This window comes from Rhinoderma darwinii, chromosome 6 (genome assembly GCF_050947455.1).
Source record: "Rhinoderma darwinii isolate aRhiDar2 chromosome 6, aRhiDar2.hap1, whole genome shotgun sequence".
In the NCBI taxonomy this organism is placed as follows: Eukaryota; Metazoa; Chordata; class Amphibia; order Anura; family Rhinodermatidae; genus Rhinoderma; species Rhinoderma darwinii.
The window spans coordinates 47,761,419-47,778,002 of record NC_134692.1 but is presented as its reverse complement, the minus strand read 5'-3'; the positions used below and the strand labels follow the sequence as shown (position 1 = coordinate 47,778,002).

The 16,584-nt window shown below is 39.6% G+C and overlaps 1 protein-coding gene across 2 annotated transcripts in view; it reads right to left on the bottom strand.

Annotated features, from left to right (window-relative positions):
• Nucleotides 1-16,584, bottom strand: part of ERBB4 (erb-b2 receptor tyrosine kinase 4) — a 765,761-nt gene that overhangs the window by 430,448 nt on the left and 318,729 nt on the right. For both annotated transcript variants that reach the window (XM_075829649.1, XM_075829650.1), the window contains exon 2: nt 4,049-4,200. In XM_075829649.1, the coding sequence (XP_075685764.1) occupies nt 4,049-4,200 (152 nt within the window). The remainder of the gene's footprint in view (nt 1-4,048; nt 4,201-16,584) is intronic.

Here is a 16,584-nt window from a genome sequence, read left to right as displayed (position 1 = left end):
TTGCGCTCCTGGAGCGCTCCTTGATGTCTCTGTCCATATATGGATAGTGACAGCAAGGGAAACTCCGGCAGCTGCAGCGAAATCCCCGTCCAGAGCGTTGCAGAAGCTGTGACCGGGGATTCCACTCCAGGAGAAGCCAATGACGTCATTGTCCATAAATGGACATAGACGACAGGAGCTTCTCCTGGAGTGGAATCCCCGGTCACAGCGTCGGCAATGCTGTGGACAGGGACTCCGCTGCAGCTGCAGGAGTTTCCCCTGATGTCACTGTCCATATATGGACAGAGACAACAAGGAGTGCTCCAGGAGCGGAATCCCCAGACACAGCACTGTGTGGTGCTCTCTACAGGGGGCTGTGGGTCGCTATCTACGAGGGGCCTGTGTGGCGATACCTACGAGGGGGCTGTGTGGCCCTATCTACGAGGAGGCTGTGTGGTGCTACCTACAAGGGGGCTGTGTGGCACTATCTACAAGGGGGCTGTGTGGCACTACCTACAAGGGGGCCATGTGGTGCTACCTACAAGGGGAATCTGTGAGTGGTGGGCTGATGGTCATTTTACTGTGAGTTGGGGGCTGATGGTCATTTTACTGTGAGTGGCGGGCTGATGGTCATTTTACTGTGAGTGGGGGGCAGATGGTCTTCAAGTGGTTTCCGCTTCTGACCTCCAATTAAAATTAATAGGTGGCAGAAAATACCTGCGGCGCCCGTTTGGAGCTTTTTTGCCTGCGTCTTTTGCATTAGCTTCAGCGGCTTAAGAAAAAACACAAAAAAAGGTCAAACAACACTGTCACTTTTGCCAAGAAATTTTGAGGCAGATTTTATTTGCCTTACAAAAAACGCTGTGTAAACATACCTTACGACTACGAGTGTAGTGCTTTTTTTTTTAGCTGTTTTCTGTCTTTCTCGAAACAATTTTTGGTAGGGGTGCCATGAGGAAATTTTATTTTTCCAGTGCTACCTCAAGTCCGAAAAGATTGGCAAACTCTGTACCAGGCTACAACATCCCATCGTGGAGCAGCTCAGTTTGTCATGGGAACGGGGCCTAAGTGAGTACAATTTTTGTTTTTGTTTGGGGGCACTGTCTACAAGGGGGAGGTAGGGGACTGTATGGCACTGTCTACAAGGGGGAGGTGGGGGGCTGTATGGCACGATCTACAAGGTGGAGGAGGTGGGGGATTATGGCACTGTCTACAGGGAGGCTGTATGGCAAAATTTACAGGGGGTACTATACTGTGTGGGGGCCACTAAGCGGAAATTATACTGTGTAGGGGTACTACAGGTGGCATAATACTGTGGGCACAATTAGAGGACAAAATGCTGTGTCCTTGAAGGGGTTGTAATATATTATATTATTAAATATTATTATTATTATTATTATTATTATACTGCATGGGGGCACTAAAGGGGCATTATAATTTTTTATGGGGCATTTTTTTTTTTAATGATGGGGTGGGGTGCCGAAAGATAATTTCACACAGGGTGCCATCTATCCTAAGGCCGGCCCTGGATGTATCTCTTAATTGATTGTCATACTTCTACTATCACACTCTTTATTGTTGTGTTTTTATTCCTATTGTACGTTCTGTTATATTTCCATTATATTGGACTGACTTATGCTCCAGCGCTTCAGATACTCTGAATAATTATCTGGGCCCGTGAGCCAGTTTTCTTTTGTACTGTGAATGCCCTTTTATGTTTCAATAAAAAAAGATTTGAGAGAAAAAAAAAGTGCCAGTATTACCCATACCAACCAATCAGATCACTGCTTTACATTTTAAAATAAGTTCTGGAAAGTTGGAATCTGATTGGATGCAATGAACAACACTGTTTCTATACATGAGGCCTAATGTCACTTGCAATAAGCTTTCCCTAACACAATGCAATACTAGAAGTCGATCTAAAATCATTGTTATTGTTAGTAACTTGATTTATTCCGGAGATCATTATGTAATTTGCTAATTACAATGCAATCAAGCATTAAAACATCTTAAGCAAGGGATTGCCGAGCAGCAGAGAATAGAAGCACCGTCTCTAGCGGCTGAGGCATTTAAATGAAAAATGGATTTATTAGGTTGGAACAGAGTGTGAGAGCTGCTACCTTTTACCTCTGGGAAAGCTGGCATGATTTAGACTCAGCTTAAATGATATGTGTAATGAGTTTTGTAGTTTCATTTCATCCATAATTAGACAGAGATCCCAATAAAACAGGCTGTTCTGCAACATTTAATGCTCACAGAGGATCCTGGGTCTGTCTGATAGGGAGCACTTGGGTAACTTCTATAGTATTTACTACTCTATACACTTGTTCACCATGAGTTAACCACTTAATTATTTTTTTAGGAGATAGACAAGACGTAAAATAGCAGACTACTTTTCATGTGGATGAAGTGTATCTCGCATGTCAGGCAGATTGACAGTATCTCCCCCAGTCGCCTCTCTCCCCTGGGTCAGAAGCTGCGGGCACATGGCTCATGTCAGTGGGTGACAGGTTCTGCTTGTATCTATCCCTCTTCTACCTCAAACTCTGCTTATCAGCTGCCAAAACATCAGACTGAGGAAGCTATGGAAAGCCGCTCTTCCTTCATACTTCACAGAACCATTTTTGTACACTACAAGCGTTTTATTTTTTTGTACTTGATTATCTTGAAAATGGTAGGATGTAAAACCATATGGACATTCAATGAAATTTGCAGAGTAACACTGCATATGAAGACAGGCCTTTTAAAACAGAGGTTGACCCATCTGTCAGTTTATCGTCGCTTGTCTGTATCTTCTAACCCATATAGATGAACTGTTATTACCTGGGAAGTTGTATTTCAAATGAATGGCCGACCTTGTAATACTTGGACACGTCAGATCCACCAGAATGAGGGCTGTTCAAAGCAGTTTTATACTTTAGCTCATAGATGGGGTCCCCCTATGACATCAAAATGCCCTAATAGGCAGGGGAATAGATATGAGGGCTACCGGCGTTGCTGCGTGCTAACAAGCCACGTTACCTTGGCTGGGTATTTAGATACAGGAATGGGGGCACCAAACTGAACTTTTTCCCGGGTGAAGAAAAGCCTAACTACAGCTCTGTAATAGGGCAGATGGGTAAGGGGTTTGTGGCATAAACAATAAGCAACCTGTGGCATATTACATTAGGTGATGGCTAACTACATCTTCCATGCAGCTGTTTTCACCTAAGAATAGTATGCAGCAACTTGCTTACTGACATATTTTGCAATGCTCCATGCCAAACGCGAGTCAGTAAAATGCAGCTCCAGCAGGAACATTGCTCCAGTAGTCAATATATCAAACCTTCAGCTGTTGTGGAATTCAATTGCAGATTCCTGACCCTCAGCTAGCCATGTGAGAAATAGAGGTCACCCAATCACAAGTCATCCCAAGTAATAGGAAATAATGAAATAAAATATTTCCCAGATGTCTTCTAGTATAATATGTCTAGCGCATTAAATCCATTTTGATCTTTAAGAGAGAGGCCAAACGGCAATGTGCGGCCATGCTGCGGCCAAAAATCACACCAGCATGCAGTATTACCATGAATTTGTGCAATTTTGCAATACTCATTTTTGCCTGCACAGTTTTGCCAAATAGTGCCAATTCGTGGTAAAAAAGCAAGCTGCTGCAGATTTTGGTTACAGCGGTCGCTATGCGCGGCATCAAAATAGTTTCCCTGCAGAGATAAACTGTCCAAAATTTTTTTTTAACCCCCCCTAAGCCATTATTTGTGAATTAAATAGTGTGTCCACTCTATGCCACAGGGATGGCTAAAGAAGCTTGGCACTGTGAGAATCTCACCAGAGAAGCTCCGAATATCTTAGCTTCTTGTACCCTTGTGTGAAAATATGATATTTTGTTTATAGATAAGGAATCATTCAATGTAACAAATAGGCAATGATGGAGGATGCATAGGGAGGGAATACATGGGAATCTGCCAAAATGTATCAATGTTTGCCTTAAGAATAGTACTGGAAAAGCCTTGAATAGATTTTAAGTTACAGTTATATTAAAGGTATAAAAAAAATAACATCTTAAGTTTACCCGCAGGAAACTGAGGTTGCGCCCATGCTCGGTGCTGGTGATCTCCAGATTCCCCATTACCACTTCACAGTTCTCATAATACTTGCGTAGGGACTTGTACTGTTGTTCCAGATCAGATAGAGAGCTCAGTTTGTTTTCTGTTCCTGTACATACTGCAAGAGAAAAAGGGAAGATGTAAGAATAAACTTCAAGAAAAGTCAAAAGAAAATGTCGAATATTTATCAAAAGTCATTTAGCCAATGTCTAAGTTAAACTGGGACTACTTTACTGACATATGTTGTGACAAATTTATGACTGCATGTTCCTTTCTTTGATAAATCTGTCACAAAATACATCACTGCTCACAATGGCCGAAATGACTGCACTTTTGCAATGCCATGGCCTGTGAGGAGTAGAGATGCAACTTGTTTTCTGAATTGCGACTTTTTGATAATTGTGTCTAAATCTTTGTCAAGCAGTAAGCCACACCGACTTCTCACTTCACTTTTACAAACTGATATGCATGGCACAAATAGTTCTAAATTGTGTCGCAAATCTTAAAAAATGTCACAAAGCAGATTTGACACTATTTTAGGTTAAAATGCAATTAAGAGAGCAAAAATACATTTTAAAAAATTGGACCAATGAGTTAAATTCACACAGGAAATACAAGGTGGGCAAAACAATCATTTTACATGTGCATCACACACATATTTAACTATAAAGAAAGAAAATATCAGAATAATTTTGCATACCAGATGAATTTGCCTTAATAAGAAATATTTCCTGCAAATATTTTCTGCCTTATTAGCCACATACCAGGGGTCCCATTTAATGGAATAAATTGCATCACATCTCCCTAGGGCTGGCTTCAGGTGTATGTGGGCGCTAGTGGGCCCAGTGTTTACCTCACCTTTAGTTTGACAAGTGTATAGGATGTTTCCCAATTGCCATCACACCCCCCCAGGCACCCATTGGGCTCTGCTATCTGCCCACCAATGATTCACACTAATACCAGCCCCTATCCTAAGCTAAATAGGACTTAGAAAATAATTATAATAGAATATGTTGGTGATGTATAAATATAGAATAGCACATGAATCAATCATTTCACTGTTATATACTCAGACTGTATCTATACTTAGTTTACAAAGAAAGTCTAGTCTAGTGTGTTGACATATATCAAGATGCTACAGTTCCCAAAGTCTGCTCTTTACTCGATTGCATCATCTGTTATTTTCCATCAGTGTCAGGACCGATTTATCTCTATCTGCAGTGATAACATGGCTTTGTTAAACCTGCTCTACTTGTGAGGAAAGGAAATGTTCCATTGACCCAGACACATGCTGCCAAGTCCGGTACGGCAGACTGGCTAATGTTATTCCTTATCCTCTCCCCAGGGGAAACTTCAAACATTCCTGCCATAAGTCTTATTCCTGGTAAGAACTGCACCCTGGGTCAAAGTGATTAACCTTTTTAGTGCTGTATGATCAGGGTACATCACGGTATGCCAGGATCTGTAGGTCAGGAAGTCACTACGTTTCTTCTTCAAGATTTTTATTGTGTAATTTTAAGTGAACCTCAGTTTTCAGAATAAATTGTCATATGTGTGTACATGAGGCATAAAACTATTTCTGGCAATTATATGACTTGTATTGTGCATTTTTTTTTACAGTTTTTTTCACTGGCGGCTCTCTCTAATTCTCAGTTTTGTCTGAGCTAGCGGGCGGAGACTAACTGCTATCATGTCTTCTATACACTGCACAGATAGGAGAGGAAAATCCTGCTCTCTTATCTCTATCTACCACATATATAGAAACAGCAGCAACATGGAGTACATCATATAACAGTAATGAGCAGTGTAGCTATAACTCCAGTAGTGGGGTGAGATATATACCACTTACTAGGAAGTTGCAGCATTTGTGTTTGTCTTTAGCTGCACCTGCACCCCCCTTCCCTCTCCATAGACATGTACAGGCAGTATGTCTGAGTCTCTGTTCCCTTCCCCTAACCACTTCCCTTTCCATACACTTCTATGGGCAGCATGTCTGTGTCTCTATCACTCTCTGCTTCCTCCTCCTGCTTCCCTCTCCATAGACTTATATTGGAAGGCAGGGAAGAGACACACCCCTACCTTCTGCAGTCTGTCTGTAACTAGGACAGAGTTTGCTTGACAATTCTACCGTGTTGATCCAGAGGTGGATGGCAATCGATTCATTATAATAAAAATTACTTCCCGACTCCAACTATGGGAATCAGAATAATTCCCTAAATCAACATCCCATCTCCAGAATCTAGTACTCCTAACTGGTAATATTATATTTTTAAAGAAAGGCATCAAGACCCTTCTTGAACTTATTTAAAGAATCAACCATCACAACATGTTGTGGCAGAGGGTTGCCGTATCTACTATGTCCCATTTTTTGGGCAGGAAGACATCTCATGAAACTTTTGGACAGTATCCACAAAAAGTCATGTCCTGGAGAGGAAGTAGCATAGGCCATCATACGAGAAGCATCAAGGATGTTTGACTAAATGGCAATTGTTGTGTGCCAGACATCTGCCCTACATAGTGGCCAATGACTTCCTGGAGAACATTACTTGCCTAATAGAACATTACTTGCCTGTCCAGCAAATAGGATGAAGTAGAGCCAGCAATCTTTACTGCACAAGCAATAGTGTACACTTAGCCTATTTATGAAAATAGTTTATTCTGCATTTATCAGAGATGCATTACAGCATATTTGGATTAGTATTTCCACAATGTATTCTGGAATAGTCCATATTAGTTTGGCACTTCATTTCCTTTTGTTTGCTTTTACTCCTTTTCAGCATCCTTAACTCTCCTATTAGAAATGGACCTGACAAGTAATTAAAAGAATTGATTTGCACACTTCAAATCTTGCCAAATAAGTGATCTGCCATCTGTAGCATCAGCTGTTCTTCCTTGAGGTCTCCCTATGCACCTGAACTTGTGTTTGTAAAGGGGGGAGCCCTCCAGCAGGTGACATGCCATGAGCACAGATATGGTACATTAGCAGCACGTGCAAAACCCTATGTACACGAATCCCAAAGGCGTATAATGATTGCCGCCATCTTCTTCATTATTTACCCGTGCTGCATTGAACTCTTTAACAGGATAATTTGTCTCCATATACAAAAGTCTTATCATAAACTGCTATCAGTGGTATTGCAACCAAGGTTGAATTTCTAACCTTTATTTTCATTCCTGTGATCTTAGAAACAGTGATGAGATGAAGATTAACAATCCTAACCACTAAGGATCCTTTCAATGCTTTAGTATAGAACAAATGATACTCTGATCCATGTATTTACTATAAATACATATTAATCCCTATACATTAAATAAACTATTTCACTATGCACATGTACTTGTCTGGAGTCAAACATAAGGCCACCTTCACAGTTATTTCCTTATGGACTACTATGGTTAAGCCCTTCATTCTACTGCACATGGTCTAACATTAAAGCTATAAATGAACTTCTTAACATCGCTATAGGAATTATACCCACGAGGGTCTTCTTTATATGTGTGAGTTTAAAAAATATACATTTTGGAGAAATACATTTCCTAAAAAGACACAAATGACAAACAGATACTGATATTTTCTAAATTACATTTATATAAAATGCTATCTATTATTCAAAGATTGTTTTGAGTAGAAATAGCCATCAGGCTGTTCTAAAAATAAATAAATGATTGCCCAACAATGGCCAAGTGAACTGTGGGAGATCTGTGCTGAAATAAAGAATAATGTGGGTATTTCACTATTACTAAACAACCCCGAATGGATAGCATAAAATTGTAAATATTTTCCCTGAAATGTTCATGGCTTCTTAGTATTCACATTCACCAAAATAGTCCTCTTTATCTTACAGTATCCAAAGTTCATAGTTGTGCAGAAGTCTTAAGAAAATATGGTACTTATAATGAAATTCAGTAGAGTGTGTAGTTCTTTGAGACAGTATTGCAAGATAAAATTAGATTTGCCAACTCGGTAGCTGTGGTGTCTGGGTTGGTGGAAACAGCCTAAAGTCTCATTCAGACAGTCATAATGTGGCCGCATTTTATCGTCCATATTATGGCCACATGCCTGGACTCCGGCAATTTAAGTGAATCGAGGTTAGATTATAATAGGGTTTAATGAATGAGGCATAAGCTGCACAAGTTATTTCTAGAACTTTAGTGTGCATAATTGATTTCCTTTCCCAAGGATGCATTATATTAAATAATCATAGTTCACCATCAAAAATATGGAGGGGTTCAATTGCAGGTCTGTCATAGACTAAACACTCTAAATAAAGACAATTGATTGTAGCCAATTTGAGTAGTCTGATTGTATTACGAGAGATTACTAGATATATGCACTTTAAAGAATTGGGAATCCAAGTTCTTTCTGCTCTGAGACAGCACCAGGGAGTGTATATTGGGATATTTCTCCCCATTCTTTTAAAGTCTCTGTAGTAGAATTTTATATTAGTCCAGAGACCACTTTAATATCAATGTAGTATCTCTAAAGAAAGCATAATTTTGTAAAGCATGTCACGTATGTGAGCTCCTAGATGTCCTCAATGTATCTACATATGGAGATCTCTCCTTTGACACCATAGTAATGTATTCATGTTCTGAAAACAATATAACCTCTCTAAATAAAGTTATCCAGAATATAGGACAAGGGATCAGTTTCTCTTCCAGAACGCAAGCCAAATAGAGCTGTCACAAGTTAATTAGCCCACACAGTAATTGCCTACATCATTTTTAACATTGCCTCAAGCCCTTGCAGAGGCTGGTCGCCTTCTGTTATCCAACATGGGAAATGTGGCATTACATGGACCGAACTCTGCTCTGTGCAGCCAGCGTGCGGAAGGCAGGACCCTGGAGCCGGCCATAAATGAACATAGAGAAAGAACAGAATTCTACTATCGGGTGTCTCAAGGCAACTAGAAATGAATAAATGCCTAAATGTACCCCAATATTATATATGATAGAATATATGAAATGACTATGACTTTCCCTACGTATGAAATCAACAGTTAGATCTTGTAGAAAAAAATAATATATTTTTTTGCCCACATACAAGTTAATGACCAGCATGGATGTAAATTAAATATCCCACATTCAGGTTTTTTTTTTATGTTGTAGGCCTGCCTTATGTTCAGCAGCTTCCTGACACCTGCTGTTGTATGTGATTTGAAGACTGGTTGTAGTAATCTAGTACTTTAGTTAAAGTTTAGAAATATTAGTGCAATAGTACACAACACTCACTGCTCTGAAGGATCACAGGCTGGCACAACTTTTGCTACAGATGTGATAATGCTAATCACAATTTTCATTTTATTCAAAACTGGCAACCTCATACACTTGATATAAGGGCAGGTTCAAACAAGACTTCCCAACAGGATGCTGACAACCCGCAATTGCTATATAAGGGGAGATCCCACAGGTTCAAAATACTGCTAAACAGTCACTATCAAGCCTACTATTCATGAGGGGGATAAAATTATCACTGCACATAAATAAGGCTTCCACAAGTATGCCAGTTGCACGATAACGTGTAGTGCACCATGCTGGCTTACAGCCTATTAGTTACGCCCATAGTATTCGGTCAGGCGGGCTCTACAGCACATACCAGGTGCGCCACACTAAGCACTGACAAACTATTCTCCCCCAGCATAACAAGGTCTTTCTGCATCCCGAATAAACATATCAGTAATAAACATGAGGTATTAATTTATATTTTGGCCAAAATACGCAAGCTCACATTCCACGTCAAAGGTCCTCACTGTCTTGCGAGTCCCTACACTAAAACTCTTCACTCTCTATATTTAAAAACAACAGAAAAAGGGACATATATTTACTACAAAAGCAGAAAAAGCAAAGGCTATACTTAGCTGATACAAGGGCAGGGTCAAACAACACTTCCCAACAGGATGCAGACAAGCCACAATTGCTATATAAGGGGAGAAATAAATCTGACCTGCAGGCAACAAGTTTTAGAGCAAGAGGAGATGGGCCAATTGATGCATAGTTATGTGGGAAAATATACGGTAGAATTTGATTGACAGCTATCTCTGTATGCACAGTTACTGATTAGGACCGCCCCCTGGACTCCTAAGCCCATAATGAGCAAAGGTTTAGATCAATTAATTTCGTCCTCCTTCTCTATAACATGATGCCCGCAGATAGGACTATTTTTTCAACATTCCCTTTTCTTTATTCAAATTATATTAAAAGCTAAGAGACTGTTTTGGTATTTACAACATATGTTCTGAGCTACAATGTCAACTTCCAGAATGTGGTAAACAAAGAAAGAATGAAAATGCATACAAGGTTGTTTCTAGGTGATATCACACACCTGTTGAACATGCTAAACTTTTTACATGCCGAATGAAACATGTTGAATGATACATATGGTAGTGTTGTCTTATAATACAGTCCTACTTGAAGGATGTAAAGCAGGTACCATTGAGGCATCTCATGTGGTTGCTATAAGGCACATAGAAAGAGGGGGCACAGCCCTTGTTAATCGCATCCTTAAGATGGGAGGAAATGCAACTGGAACTGCATATTTAGCAAACAAAGGGTTTAGAATTGGTCCAAAGATTCAATTGCCCAAAATGTAAAAGTTTTCCCTTGTTCTATCTTCTGAGATAGACTTCTTATATTGTTTAAGACTATGGAAAAGTAATTGACCTTTCCTAACACTTGTATTTAAAAATTAGCCTGTTTAGATTCTTTAGGGGGAATTTATTAAGACTGGTGTTTCATACGCCAGTCTTAATAGAAAGAAAAATTAGAGTAAACTCCAAGACATTTATGAAGAGGCCAAAGCCTCTTCATTAACGTGCCACATCTTTGCCATATCTTTAGGCCGGGCCATGTGCCACAATTGTCCCCTTTGCCCATAAAATAAAAAAAAACACATACTCATCTCACTACTTGTTTTCTATGGCTCCCTCATCCTTCTATCACCACTCATACAAGGTCCTGATGCCGAGCAGGGTCAGGGCCTTATATGCGACGCAGAAATTCAACGTCATTGATGTGCCAAATACATTGTCTTAATGCTGTTTGGCATCATTACAAAGTATGAGCAGCTGGAATGATAAGGGGGCCAGAGGGGAGAACAAGGGAGGAGAAGTGAATATAATTTTGTTTTTATTGTCCAATGGGGGCCAGGAGGGTAGTTAAAACAGGAGGGGCAAGGTAGGGGCCCTGTACGGGCCTCTACCTTTCTACACCCCATAGAGTGAAATCTATGACAGCTAGGAGCTATAAGTTCCGGAAGTATTCTGGCATTAATTATAAGAAATTCTAACAGTTCTACACCCCCTTTACCCAAGAAAAATAGAGTAGAACTGTTGATAAATTACCCCCTTTGTGTTTTCTAGTAATGTCTTGGTCACATGATGTTTAACATACAAAGAATAGGAGGGCTGACTCAAGAGTAGGAAAATTAAGCAACCATGGGTGTAACTGTAGCCTTAGCAGCCTTAGCAGCCTCCATGTGGGCATATTTTGGATTTTTGAGGTTAAAACAAGGTGGAACTACAGTATCTAATAATTGTATCCGCATTCTCTTTGTGCAGAACATCTACTATATGACATAACTAACCATTTGTGGTGGAGATTCATCCATGACTTTGCTACGGTGCTCTTTAAATTCTAGAATTCTGAATTCTAGTACAACGGCACCCTACCTAGTTATCACCTGATTTTAACAGGTATTTTTACAGCATAGGGCAACATTCTACTTCTCTTTCATCACTAGTTTACTACTATCTGTTCCAGCAATAGACAGGTTAAAAATTCTCTATAGGCAATGTAAAATATTCTGCTGTATGTGCCAACTGAGAACTGTTTGACAATTCCTCATTTTCCTTTATTAAATCTTAGACGATGAAGGGAGATTTCTGTTTCATTAATTCCCTCGTTAAATGCGTTTTTTGTTTAGTGCTTTCAGCTGTGTAAGGCCCATTTATTATTGCTGCATGTTCAGAGCGTTTCACTTATTATATCATCAGATTAAACTATCCTAAATAATGAATGAGTCTAATTACTGGGAAGCTGTTAGACAGCAGAGCAGACTGCAGATAGGGTAATCCCTGGGATTACAGAACTATCAAGTATCAATTTCTGACAGAAAACACTGGCTACAGACACTCAGGGTATATACTTTACAAAATTAAATACTTTTGTAAGATTTTAAAGGCAGGATAAATTTAGTTTAGATATCCATAAAACTGGTAAAAGACGTAGGACAAAGGATCAGGAGGCTGATGAAAGAAGATTGCTAGTATTCAAGGGCTATAGTACCCACTGAAAATTACACCTGTCAAAAGGAAGGGTTGACCACGAGTAAAAAAAAGTAGAGGGATACATCATAATCATTGGGTTATTCCTCCTTTCTCCTCCTTCTTGATGGCTGCCTTAAAGTTTTCTGCAATGGGAAAATTGACATAGCAGAGTGCTGTTATTTCTCCCATCAGAATATACTGTGGAAGATTTGCTAAACTGTCTAATATTTAGACAGCATAAACCAGACAGTCTGATGATGAGCCAAATTTATCACAGTGGCGCACACTGTATAATAAATTTGGCGCATCTTTCACACACTTTTCTCTTCCTTATACCGATTCTTGGTTGGCTTAGTTTTTATTTGGTGCACTTTGGCGCATTTTGGTGCATTTTAAGTCCCGCCCCTTCCCTGCTAAGTAACACCCTCTTTTCTAGGCACTTTTTCTACACTTTTTAAAAGTGTATAGTGAGGCACTAACATCTGTTCTTAAATAAATCTAAAATTAAATGGCATATTTTTTTAACACATTCTAAAAGCAGTCACAGTAGTAAATCTGCCCCACTGTGTACAGCTGAATCTCATTCAGGTCTCCAAAAATGGACTACCACTTTAAAAGGATTTGACAAGTTTTTTTTTGTTTTTTTTAATGAAAGTACTGTAAACTAAATGTTTGTTAATATACCAAATATAATAAATATTGCCTCATCCCATCTCCTATAAGGGAGCCACAAGTGCTGCCTCTATAGCATTTGACTCACTAACAGAAAAATAAGTCTCTAGGCTCCTCTCTTCTTCTCGTCCTACTACCTGTCCTAGTGATCCTATCCCCTCACACCTCCTCCAGTCCCTCTCCCCATCTGTCACTGGTCACCTGACTAAAATATTTAACCTCTCTCTTTCCTCTGGTATCTTTCCCTCCTCTTTTAAACATGCCATTATAAACCCATTACTGAAAAAAACAACTCTTGACACATCAAGCGCTGCTAACTACCGACCAGTCTCTAATCTCCCCTTCATCTCCAAACTCCTATAACGCTTGGTCTACACTTGCCTTATCCGCTATCTCTCTGCTAACTCCATTCTAGACCCCTTACAATCTGGTTTCCGCACTCTACACTCCACAGAAACTGCCCTTACTAAAGTCTCAAATGATCTCTTGGCGGCTAAATCTAATGGCAAATACTCTCTACTGATTCTTCTGGATCTCTCTGCAGCCTTTGACACTGTAGACCACAAACTCCTACTTAACAAGCTCCACTCTATTGGCCTCAAGGACACTGCTCTCTCTGACCGCTCATTCAGTGTGTCATTTGCTGGTTCCACTTATTCTCCTCTTCCCCTTGCTATCGGGGTTCCTCAGAGATCAGTCCTAGGTCCACTTCTCTTTTCTCTTTACACAGCTCCTATTGGACAAACCATCAACAGATTTGGCTTCCAGTACCATCTCTACGCTGATGACACCCAATTATACGCCTCTTCCTGTGACATCACGCCTGCTCTAATACAAAACACCATTGATTGTCTGTCTGCTGTCTCTAACATCATGTCCTCTCTCTATCTGAAACTGAATGTTTCTAAAACTGAGCTCCTTGTGTTCCACTATCTACTAACCGCCGTAAACCTGATGTCTCCATCATAACTCCTAAGCAGCACGCCCGCTGTCTCGGGGTTATTTTTGACTCAGATCTTTCCTTTACTCCTCACATTCAATCACTTTCACGCTCCTGTCAATTTCACCTCAAAAACATCTCCAGAATCCGCTCTTTTCTTACGGAGGAAAACGCCAAAACTCTCATTGTTGCTCTGATTCACTCTCGTCTTGACTACTGTAACTCATTACTAGTCGGTCTTCCCCTCACCAAACTCTCCCCTCTCCAATCTATCCTCAATGCAGCAGCCAGGCTCATATTTATGACCAACCGCTACACCAGCGCCTCTAATCTGTGCCAGTCACTGCACTGGTTGCCCATCCCCTTCAGAATAAAATTCAAACTTATTACTCTCACCCACAAAGCTCTCCACAGTGCTGCACCTCCTTACATCTCCTCCCTCATCTCTGTCTACCACCCTACTCGGGCTCTACATTCTGCCAACGACCTTAGATTAAAATCCACCATGATCCGAACTTCCCACTCCCGTCTCCAAGATTTTTCTCGTGCTGCACCAGTCCTCTGGAATGCGCTACCCCAGACAATCAGATTAATTCCCAATATCCACAGTTTTAAACGTGCCCTGAAAACACATTTATTTAGACAGGCCTATAACATTCCCTAATCTGACTCCTTTCCATGGCCCTCCTTTTAGATTAGTCATCAGAATAAGATGCTGTAACACTCCTTCTCTTCATGTCCGTCATACACGGATACTGGCTGGTGACCGGCTCATGCAGCTTTATGTCACCACCCCATGTGTATAAAAATGGCCAGACTATTGTACAGAACAAACACTATTACACTTTGTGTCTCCCTTATTTCCTTATAGATTGAAAGCTCTTGCGAGCAGGGTCCTTTGTCACTGTGTAATGTTTGATATTGTTTGTTTCATGTTCCCTCTAAATTGTAAAGTGCTGTGTAATATGTTGGTGCTATATAAATAAAGATTATTATTATTATTATTATATATACCCTTGTTTTTATACAGACTGCTCATGTTGGTACTGCAGTATATTAAAACGAGGCACTAAAATGTAAACAAAACATATACTTCCATAGTATATATATATATATATATATATATATATATATATATATATATATATATATATAGTATAGAATACATTTGACACTAAGATTTGGACAAAGGTCAGTCTGCCCCAATCATCTGATATTGGTCAAGGTCACAAGACTTTTAGGGCGAACACAAACAGCAGTTTACTGTATGTCAAACCTGGTATTAAATGGTGTTATTGACCATGACAGTACAGAATATTCATATGAATAGTAAGTACGTAAAAAAATTACTTGGGATGTTCTCATTTTGGCTACAAGCAGTAAGCAAAATATCAAGCACTAAAATAAAAGTGTCACACAATCCCTGTTTTGTACTCTTTCCAAAGACTAGTTTCTTCTGCCCATACGTCTTCCAACAGCCTGCACAGTCCTGCCTTTTCTATCTCCTTGCATTTATCTGCTCATTTATATCCCTGATTTATGGAGGCACTCTATACATGACGACAGAATCATAAATTCTGCAGGATGTCTGTGAATGGAAAATGAACCCGTTCCCTCACAGAGACACCAAGAGCTCAATGGCATGAGTAAACTATCATAGCAAAGGTACAGATTCTAGCATGCCAGGCAGGAAAGGGTGTAATCACTAGTCTAAGATCTATAAGGAAATATTGGGGTCACCCTCGTGTAATGGCATTATACTAACTGTATTACCGCTATAAAGCAGAACATAAGCAGTTTTGGCATCACAAGATAAAAAGATAGACTTAAAATTCTATGTATTCATGTGACCTTTCTCATCTCTATCTTATTTTCTTTTCTTCAAAGTTAATTTTATTTTTACGCGCTTTATTTTTTTCTAACAATTGGTTAAACATGATAGTGCCACAAACCAGGCCAAGTTCCTCTAATCCAATGCTTTTAAAATTGTGGGGTGAGCCTTGCTGGTGAGGCGCCCCCAGTTAATGATGAGGTCTAGCAGAAGTGATCGTATGCTGTACGGACCTTTCTCTAACTGCATTAAACTCTAGTTTACATACATAATTAACTTATTTTTTGCTCATTCAGGACACATAGGAATGATAGATCGAGATACATATGTGTATATGTAAATGAGAATGGGAAATTAGATTGTGAGATCCAATGTGGATTCTTTATATGACACTGGGCAATATATCAATACATTTGAAAGTAAAGGTATAGGAAATGTTCACGTCTACAAATAGTTTTGAGGTACATAGAGGTGTCAAATAGGTGACAAGACCTACATTTTGCTCTATCCTACCCCAGGGTATCTGCCCACTTTCATCTGCATCTACATAAAGGTAAGAGTATGAGTTTTCTACTTCTTGAAGTAATGAATCCATGCTATCTTTCGACACATTTGTGGTATGCTTAGCTGCAATAACCATGAAATATGGGATATAATTGCACATTGCTTTATCTACACAGCGCATGTTAAACCCTTATCTTAACTGTACTACATTAATTGGGAAAAAATGTCTATACTGTTTCTGATACAAAGTAAGACAAATGTTACAGATTGAACAAAATATTGTCTTATCTT